This window comes from Sceloporus undulatus, chromosome 11 (assembly GCF_019175285.1).
Source record: "Sceloporus undulatus isolate JIND9_A2432 ecotype Alabama chromosome 11, SceUnd_v1.1, whole genome shotgun sequence".
NCBI lineage: Eukaryota > Metazoa > Chordata > Lepidosauria > Squamata > Phrynosomatidae > Sceloporus > Sceloporus undulatus.
The window spans coordinates 8,727,105-8,737,478 of NC_056532.1; the positions used below are offsets into that span (position 1 = coordinate 8,727,105).

At 46.0% G+C, this 10,374-nt stretch overlaps 2 protein-coding genes across 3 annotated transcripts in view; one reads left to right on the top strand and one right to left on the bottom strand.

Annotated features, from left to right (window-relative positions):
• The window catches only part of USP32 (ubiquitin specific peptidase 32), a 44,188-nt gene extending 36,345 nt beyond the window's left edge, over window positions 1–7,843 (bottom strand). For both annotated transcript variants that reach the window (XM_042442246.1, XM_042442245.1), the window contains exons 1-3: window positions 7,738–7,843; window positions 6,678–6,793; window positions 652–811 (exon numbers count right to left, since the gene is read on the bottom strand). In XM_042442246.1, coding sequence (XP_042298180.1) covers window positions 652–811; window positions 6,678–6,743 — 226 coding nt within the window. In that variant the 5' untranslated portion in view covers window positions 6,744–6,793; window positions 7,738–7,843. The remainder of the gene's footprint in view (window positions 1–651; window positions 812–6,677; window positions 6,794–7,737) is intronic.
• PPM1D (protein phosphatase, Mg2+/Mn2+ dependent 1D) overlaps window positions 1–10,374 on the top strand; it is a 169,897-nt gene that overhangs the window by 58,933 nt on the left and 100,590 nt on the right.

Consider the following 10,374-nt stretch of genomic DNA (forward strand, 5'->3'; position numbering starts at 1 on the left):
CATAGAACTGCGCTGGAGGAGCTACGAAGGCCTAGTAGAGTATTCTATCTAAGAATCTCTAGGTCCTCTGGTGCAACTCTGTGGTCAACGTCCGACAGACACTGACCACAGAACTGCGCTGGAGGAGCTACAAAGGCCTAGTAGAGTATTCGCTCTAGGGATCTCTAGGTCTTTCAGTGCAACTCTGTGGTCAACATCTGACAGACACTGATCATAGAACTGCGCTGGAGGAGCTACGAAGGCCTAGTAGAGTATTCTATCTAAGAATCTCTAGGTCCTCTGGTGCAACTCTGTGGTCAACGTCCGACAGACACTGACCACAGAACTGCACTGGAGGAGCTACAAAGGCCTAGTAGACTATTCCCTCTAAGAATCTCTATCTCTTTCAGTGCAGCTTTTAGTTAAAGTTGAGCATAGAGTTGCACTGGCGGACCGAGATATTCCTAGAGAGAACATATTAATCAAACCCGTGAATAATCAAATCCGCAAATATCAAAGCCGCAAATATGGAGGGATGAGCGTATTTCCGTATAGAAGGCAATGCGTTTCTTGGGCAAACTGTAGATTTGCAACGTCAGAGCAGGGCCACATGCAGCCACACTGATGCAGGCCGCTGGAAAACAAGGCGATCCTCTTGAAAGCGCTACTTACGGTGTGTGACGCCAGCAAGAGTTTGGTAGAAGGTGGGGGTGTCGCTGTCATCCGTGAGCGTGACGTACACCCCGCCCGACAGCAACCAGCGGGAAAACGTGAAGGCCTCTTTGTTGTGCAACAGCCAGTTTCTGAACTTCTCATAGTTTACCTTTTCACCCTGCAAGAGAAGTTAAAAGCACAGGTCAAACCAGTACAGATTAAAAAATTCATCATTTAAAAACCATCTGGATATGCCTGCCAAAAGACATAGGTCTTCTTTGCTGTTTTAAACTCAGACAGTGCATCCAGCTGATGGATCTCCTTGAGCAGGTCATTCCACAATTTAGGGGCGGCTAAAGAAAATGTCCTAGTGGATAAAAATGTGGTCTATAAAGCGAGAAGACCCACAGATGTCTGTACGTAGTTCCCCCTTTGCTGGAACTGCCTACCTACTATACTGTACTTCTTTACGCACAGGTATTTATTAACTACTTAGACCCTAAGACAACAATAATAAAACGTACAGCATAAGGCACACATGAAGTGAAAGTACTGTAACTAAGGTGCCCATGAAATGGATGGTAGGTCGGACCACACAGAGGCGGCTTGCAAAAAAACTGGCGTCTCCAAAACCCAAAATTATTCAAGTGTGTTAAATACTAAAAGGATGAGTATCACACATAGTCGGTGCAATGTGGATAAGTGTGCCCTGCTCTCAAGGGTTGTGACACGGTCCTTGGGAATGTGCAGCACTTCCAAGAGATCCCTTCCAGACAACCTTACGGGAATAACAGGTATGTAAGGAAGATATGGATCTATAAGAGAGATATGGGCCTATAAGGGAGATACAGATCTGCAAGAGGCAGTCCCTCGGGAAGGCAGTTCTTGAGTGGTTTCGAGCTGCATATGCGAATCACAAAACCTGAAACCAGTGCTTCAGATTTAAAGACATCCATTTGCAATGCTGCCCCGGGGCTCTGAAGATGAAGCGGGGGCGAGAAGCAAGCAACAGAAGGAAACTGAGGTTCAGTCCACTATATTTTATACATTGATTTTTTAAAATCAAAACCTTGTGATCCAGCTAATCTGTTGTGAAACTAGCAAAGTCAGTCAATTGCCAGAGAGACTCAGCAGCTCTCAGTGGACTTTGTGGCGAAAAGGCAGAGCTGGGATTAACATACGGAGGCATCACACACCGGAAAGATTCTTGCCCCTTTTGGATAAGAGGCAACAAAATTTGCATCTAAATGGTAGGTTTTGGGAGAGAGTGTCAGGATGGGAGGCATTGCAACATCTCCAAATACTGGATCGCAGTCATAAGTTATAGAGTTAAAAGCATGGCCATTAAAACAACTATAGGCAATACAGCACATTGTAGAAGGCCCTTCTTCTCATGCAATCTATACTGGCTTTGGGGTTCTAGGTACGGTAACTTTTGCAAGCTTTGTCCCTGAAGTCCACAACTCCAAAGCCAGTGCGCCAACGCCAGCAAAAGAGGCACTATGGAGGCCATGGCAAAAGCGATGCCAAAATGATGCCGGGATTTGTGGGAAACGAAAGAACGCAACCCACTCCATTTGACGGAAGCATCAAATCATTTTCTTGAGTGCGGCACCCGACGTCTTTCGGAGCAAAATCCTTCGGGGCCTTTCTCGCCTTAAAAAACTAAGAGCAGCTTGGGTTCTTTCTTGGTTCATTGTAATGCATGCATGGAAGTGGACTACCTGAGTTTTATTTTATATGTTCAAAAAAAGAAAACCCTCACAGGCACGCTTCAGCCCACCAGGCCACTTGCTTTTCGAGCACAGGGTCTGCTCCTGCATTCAAAGCAACAATAACAACAAGGGGGAAAATATCTCGCCATTCAGAGAGGGCCATCCATGTGCTTTTTCACCCTTTGGCACAAGGGGGCCGAGTTCCACCGCAGACGTGTGCTTATCAGCGGCACACAGCTTAGAAGTGAGGAGGAAAATGTGCCACATACCGAGCCGACCGAGCAGCTCGCTGTAATGCGACTGTGACAAGGGTCCTGTGGGCATTTCCGCAGACATACTTTACCACTGAGAAACCTGTACCTTACCCGAGATGAGGTGCGGAGAAGGGAGATATGTATAATGTTAGAGCAATGCTGTGGATGTTAAAGGACTCTTAATAAGGCACTTTTTGACTCTGTTTGCTTAGGATTTTGTGTCTCAGGTGCGGTGTCGGAAACGAAGATCTTATTGTCTTAAGCGACATTAACTTTTGGGGTCAAAAAACCAGGGGGGGGAGTGTATCGCTCATTACTTTCTGCTGGAAAAATCAAGCATTCTCTCTCAAGATCCTTTCTTTACTGTTAGAGCAATGGGAGATTTAGATAGCATAAGCCTACACACATTCTGAGTTCTTTAGCCCACGTTCATCCATTTCCTCATCTATTGCTTGCAAAGCATGGTCCCCAATAGTTTGTGTATCTACGTAACTAGACAAAGCGATTCGAGAAACCTCTAAGGTCGGTGGTCATACAAAAACTGCTCCCTTCTCTATCAACTCTTTTCTTTCTTTCCTCTTCTTTGGTGAGAGGGTGCCTGAAAGGTTAAGTTCACTTTGGCTCTTTCTTTTACCTAACCTTTCCTTTAGTTAGTTAGGATGCAGGTATTTTAAGCACATGTACATCCCAAAAGCGATTAGTAAAGTTCTTTAGTTTGTAACTTGAGACTGCTTGCTTGCTTCACTCAAGTGTTCATTCAAGAGATGTTGCATTTGGACCTGGGAGATCCAGGTTCGAGTCCCCGCTAAGGCTTGAAATTCACTGGTGGATTCCAGGCTAGTCATTCTCTCTCAAACTGACCGATCTCGCAAGGCTGTTGTAAGAATAAAGTCCAGCAGATGCTGGCTGTTCTTCTATCCCTTGGAGGACAGAGCGACGGCGACTGGAACATGGAGAGAGGACTTCTCAACAGCCACTGGAGCTAAGGCATGATAGAGCTGCGCATGGATGCTCTTTTCTCCCTCAAAGGCCTGAGCAATGGCAATAAGGATCCAGGTAGAGGCTCTTTCACTAGCCAATGGGCCAAGGCACAATGAAGCTGCGCCTGGCTGCTCTCCTCTTCCTCAGAGGGCACAGCAGTGGCAAATGCAATGAATGAAGGGTCTCTCACCTGCCACTGATTCCTTTTCTCCCTCTCTGAGGCTAGAGTCTAGAGCACGAGTCGGTGGCGCGGAGCCCTCCTGATGGTGTCGGACTGCAGTTCCCCTCATGCTTCACCATTGGTAATGCTGGCCTTGTGGCCTAACAGCATCTGGAAACCCTCCCCGCATGCTAGTTGCCATTGGTCTAGAGGGATGCTTGCAGGCCTATTTATCATTCTTGCTATCAGCAACCTGCTTGTATGAATCGATTACGCCGGAGAAATTCTTCAGCAGCGGGCTTGCAAAACGGCGCGTGCGGCACGACGAACCCTTTGGTAAATACGGTGCTCTGCGAGCTCGGAATTAATGGCGCTTGGATATTACTTTTATTGACTCGCTGAGCGGTACTCTTTCAAAGGCGTTTCTTTGCGCGGCGGTTAATCTCACAGCAGGGCTGGAGTTCAAACAGACCCCCGTCTTTGCTTTGTTCCAAATTAATCCCTCTTTCATTATGGCTGGGGCTCACGGTCCCACATTTGAAAAAATAGGGGGTTGCAAAAGCGGGGCCAGCTTCCTCTCAGGGAAGGCAAGGGAATTCAGAAAGCCCATGCACGCCAAAAGAGGAACACATCGCTATTTTGTACACACATGGACAGTTTTTTCATCTTGAGTCTACGAAAGCTCATGATACCAGGTGCTGTCTTTCCGTTAGTCTCAAAGGTGAATCAAGATCCCTTTGCGTACTAGTCCTCCGAGTGTTTTGGACTTCAACTCCCAGAAGCCCCAGACAACCTGGTCATCTGTCAGAAATTTGGGGAGCCAAAGTCCAAAACATCTGGACGACTAAAGTTTGGGAACCATTGGCCTAGGAAGGTGGGTATGTTTAGTTTGGAGAAGAGAGGTGGCATCTAAAAAGAGACTTAGCCTTCTACCAATATCTGGAAGGTTGCCATCTATAAGATGGAGCCAATTTGTGTTCTTTTGCCTTAGAGATCAGAACACAAATGAATGGATTCATATTGCAAGAAATGAGATTCCACCGAAACATTAGGAAGAGCTTCTTTACTGGAAGAACTGTTCCCTAATGGAACAGACTGCCTTGGAGGGCGGTGGACTCTCCGTCTTTGGTGTACTTTAAACAGAGATTGTATGGATATGTGTGGCAGGGGGCTGGATTGGATGGACCTTGTGGGTCCTTTTCAGTTCCATGAGTCTAAATTCTGCCAGCATTCCTGTGTATCAGGTAACCTTGTCCCAGATATTCAAGAGGAGGTACAGTGACTGAATGCAGAGTCAAAGCTTAAGAGACTCTTGTAGCAATGAGGACTAGGAATAAATTCCCATTCAAACAACAGGGAGAGGCAGTTTTCTCTCCCCTGAGCTTTTGATCCACAATATCCTGATCTTTATCAAGCGCTGGCTGTGTTCACTGAAAATGGTCTGCTAATGGTTCATTTATTTTCAAGCTTTGAAAACCATCTTGGAAAGCAGGTTTAGAAACGCCAGAGATGAAACCAAAGCCACCGCTCTAAGGAAGCAGGATTCTGCAGCCAGAGCCACCGCCTGCGTTTCCCCCAGATCCTTAGGGAATCGCAGCCTTCACAAACAGCCCTTTTTGCCTGTTGAGCTTCCCAGCGAATCAATACAATTCCAGGGGGATGGAAGCCTGAATGCGGCACTCGCAGTCTGCTCTTCGCAAGATGTTGAGCGACAAACAGAGAGGCACCGTTCCAATCATCTGCTCATTTCAAGCCCGCTGATGTGAATAAAGATACGGCGGGGGGAACGACGACAACAACAACCCCAAAAAATCCCTGCCGGCAAAGTGGCACTAACTGTTCTTCCCAAAGCATCTCCTAATGGCCTATTTGGCTGCGTAGGTGAAAGCGCTCCCGATCGGCATTCACAACAACAAGGCGGCCGATTAGGCTCGGGCTACGCGGGGAGCAACAGGCAGCGTGTAAGATATTAAAATGCTCGCTCTTGTCTCAATGGCTTGCCAGGGACTCTCTGCTACTGCCGTGAGTGGGAAGAATTTTAATGAGACCTAGCCTTTAAGCTGGCAACAGGCATCGGAAGAGGGAAAGGCAACAACTTGTGCATGCAAGGATTTTGTGCTTCTATCCAAGCCATGGTGCTCCAGATGTCTTCATGTCCCCGTTGAAAAAGATGGGGGGATTCTCTCCTTTCCGAGGTTAAAGGGTTGGTGGATTTGGGGAGAAGAGGATCTGAAAGCCTCACAAAGGACCCAAACTGGTACCGCTGGGGTTTGGTTCCAGGATTCCTCATGGATACCAAAAGCCATGGATGCTCAAGTCCCATGATATATAGTGGCATAGTACAATGGTGCCCTTTAAAATGGAAACATCAAGATTTGCTTTTTGGAATTTATTGGAATTTATTATTTTGGGGGACTATTTTGAATCCATGGATTAAAAAATCCATGGTTATGGAGGGCCAGCTGTACCACCATTCAATCTGCTCCCTCTCCTTATGGCTAGTAGACCCCCAACAGTCTTTAACATCACAATAACACACTTCTTTTTCAACCCTATAATGAACAGCATAAACACATTCTTTCCCCAATACTATAAGGAGTGATAGGACTGAATTAATTTTTAAAGTAACTTCCCAAACTCGACTCACTTCTTCATCCCTGCAATCCTGGCAGCCCATACATAGGACAGCATAGTCCTACTAAGTCTTCAATCTCTTCTGAGGCTCTCCGCTTAATAAATGCAGACTTCCAAAACATCTTTGCCTACATATAATGGACACCAACTATCAAACAGAAATTACATTTTGATACCGCTTTATTGCAGTGTGGCTGATGTATTTCGCTTTCCCCTATAAGCTGCCTTGGAAGGAAGACGTCATTTCCAAAAGGTATCATCTCTCCCCCACTTTCGGTACCAAAGAAAAGGAGGACGTACCTCTGAGAAGCACTGCTTGAGGGACTCTGGGACCTTCCCATCAACCATATGAAGCATCCTCTCCATCTCTTCCCGGACGACATAGCTCCCAGATTCAGAGAACAAGCTGAAAATGTCTAGGTGCAAAAGAACATGAGCAACTGGTTACAAAGGGACACCTTTAAACCATAGCAGCGTAACAGATGAGTTGCTGCCAACTACTTTATACAGCCTTTCATCTGGGAATAAACCTATCTCTTTTGCAAAGTCCTTTACTAACCAGCTAGCAAGAGCAACTATGTAGTTGAAATGTCCTACAGGCTGAGTCTCCCTTATCCAGAATATCCGAAATACTCCAAAATCCAAAACTGCCCACATGAGATCGTGACGCTTTTGTTTTCTGATGGTTCAGTGTACAAAAACGTTGTTTCATGCACAACATTATTGAAAATATGTATACAATTACCTTCAGGCTATGTGTATAAGGCGCATGTGAAACACATGAATTTCATGTTCAGACTCTGGAGATCAGGGTTCGAACCTCTGCTTAGCCATGGGCAAGTCACACTCTCTTGGCCTCAGAGGAAGGCAAGGGCAAACCCCACCTGAACTAATCTTCCCAAGAAAACACTGTGACAGAGTTGCCTAAGGGTTGCTAGGAGTGAGAAAGGACTTGAAGGCAAAACAACAAAGAGTATTTTAATGTGGTTTTTAAAAAAGTCTTTATCTATGGCCTGTTACAGACTGCCCAAATAAAGCTGCTTCGGGTCTCTTTGGAGGTATGCTATTTAAATGATGCATGGGTCCTAAGAGTCCGGAGGTCGCGCCAAAGCCACACTCCATTCCTAAGCACCGGAGTGCAGCTTTGGTGCAGCTTCCGGATTCTTAGGATGCATGCATCATTTAAACAGCATACCTCCAAAGAGACCCAAAGCAGCTTTATTTTGGCAGTCTGTAACAAGCCTATGCATTCTTTGCAATGTTTTTACCTGTTGTGCATGGCCTCAGGGACCCTACTGTGCTGGAAAATGATGTGTAAATACTTCCAATGCATATGTATGTGCGTATCGATTGTACTTACATTTCGTTTTCTCCTCATCTCGACCCCTTGTCAGGAGGACTAAGCCCACTATCAGGTTATTGAAATGTAGTCCTTTGGACGTGCCGCCAAAAGAGCAATAGATGACCTGCAAGTTCAAAAAAATGGAATGAAAAATCAAAATCTTTGTGCTTCGGCACTCTTAATTTAAGATTATACTCTTGCCCTCCTGAACTGACACCTGTAATAATGAAGGTAGATAAGTCTATACTAGTGAAGTCAGGCAAGGCTGCATCCTTTTCAGCCATCTGTGCAACCTCTATGCAGACAATATTATACGAAGAGCAGGCTTGGACACAGGAAGAGTGAAGATAGGAGGAAGGATCATCAGCTGCCTAAGATATGGAGATGACCCTAGACTACTCTTAGAGTGGGTTTGCCATTGACATCCTCCGAGGCGGAGAAAGTGTAACTTACCCATGGTAGCCCAATGAGTTTAGGTGGCTGAGCCAGTATTCAAACCCTGGTTTGCAGAGTGATAGTCCACTGCTCAAACCACTACATCACGCTGTCTCCCATATATATATATTCATGGCTCTTGAGGGCCACCAAAACAACCCTGTAGTCCATAGTTTGTCCAATCCTGGACTAGATCTTTGCACAGAGTTTTGACAAGTACAACCACATCCTGCTTGTGAAGCCACACAAATGTTATGCTTTCTCACACATAGCTTGGTTCTTATTTTATGGGGCCAACCAGAAAAAATACTTGGTTATCCTTGGCGGCACAGTCAGAAGGGGGGTGCCTTGGGATGGCTCACCATGTCTGAGCGAACATTGGAGCAACACCCGGAGATGCCGCAGCCTGGCAGCACCTCCATGGATGCCACGTCGGCCACAACATCGGCTACCTGGTCAGGGCACGGTGCCCATTCTTAACTGGCAGGTGGGTGAGAAGGAGCTGCCCCCTTTCCAGGCATTATGACTCATTTGTCCCCAATAGACACACATACGGTATCATATTACTTATCAGCTACTGTTCAGGTTGAACTGCTAGGTGATTATTTATGGGTCTGATAGTCATGCGACCAAGATGTAGAAATCGTCTTTCCTGGTTTTTTAAAATAGCTCAGGCTACCCTTCTTCTCCATAAGGAAAAACCAGAAATGGAGCTGTTTTCAGGCGCACATGAATATCTCATAGGGAGGGGTGGAAGGTGGGGTGAATCCAAAAAGGTGTCAAAAGCGGGCTTCTCAAACGTCATGAAATTGATGAAAAGAATCCTGGGAGAGAAGAATTGCCATTTTGGGAACTATTCCATGCCAAATTTGCTCATCGTTGTTTTGCATGGAAGACGGCATGTTCTGCACAGTAACTATTTCTATGCTGAACATATTAGTATGAAAGGTTTTTTTAATTAATCGTAGAATTAATTGATCTGGTGGCAGCAAAAAAAATAATTCCAAATATCTGTAGAATGTGACTACATGGCTGATAGGAACAGCACAGTGTTTTGGGTTTTGTTTGGGTTTTTTAAGATGTTGGGACGCCCCAAGCCACTGGCTAGCTGTGACTACGCACGGGAAAAATGCAAGGAATGATCATGTGGTGGAAATGTGATTGCCATCAGTCCCTGTGATGGAGCAATGTGGCTCCGTGAGCGGCAAACAGTGAAGTCTTTCAAGACATGGCCACGTGCTCAAATACAAACATCAGGCACCAGGACGCCTCTTGTTCCTGGCTTTAGGTTTTTCAGTGCACGCACATCCACATTTCTTTTATACAACTGACAGGCTGTCCTATAGTCGGAGTTATCTAGGCAACCTGGGCTCTCTACAATCGGCCTTCCAGATGTTTTTGACTTCCACTCCCAGAATCCCTGGCCATGGTGGATGGGGCGGATTATTGTTTTCAGCACAGAATACAGGTTTAACTCCATTAACTAAGTAGATGTGTTGACTTGAAGGAACACAACAACAAATGGACAAGGCATAGTATATCCTAGCCAGCATGGTGCTATAGGATTCTGAGAGTTGCAACCTAACAGGTAAGTTTTCCAAGCTCTGAACTGCAAGTCCCATCTCTGCTGATTATTGGCAACAGTGGATGGGACTTGTGGAGTTCAGAGTCCAAACCATCTGGGAAAATATGAGGTTGGGGAAGGATGTCATATGGAGTGTCGTCCCCCAGCTGGAGGATACTTCAAGAGCAGTGTGCATGTTATGCTTCTCAAGCACAGTATGGATGCTATACTTCTTTTCCAGTCCTGTTTTTGTTCCCAACGCTGCTGGGTTGTCATTTTGAATGTCATTGTATAGGGCTGTCTCCTGCTTCCGCTGCAGTTGCTTGAATACGCTCCTGCATATTCCACCTTGGCATGGGAGCAATCTGCAGCCTCACCTCAACATGGAGACAGTGTCCCTTGCGCTCTGAAAAGCAGCCGAGCATTCGTTCCCACTCTACGGGAGATCTATTAAGATCTGTCTGCACCGAGGAAGAAAAAGCTGACACTTAAAACAAATCTGCTTGCGTTGCAATTCAACGTGGCTGCCACGTTCCGGGAAAGGAAGGGTGCACCCATCTGTAAAACTGCGGCATCCCTTTCGGAGCGGTAACTGTCAGGTTATTTGCTTCTTGGATGCTGTGAGAAGCTACATCCCTAATGGTTCGTAAGAGCCA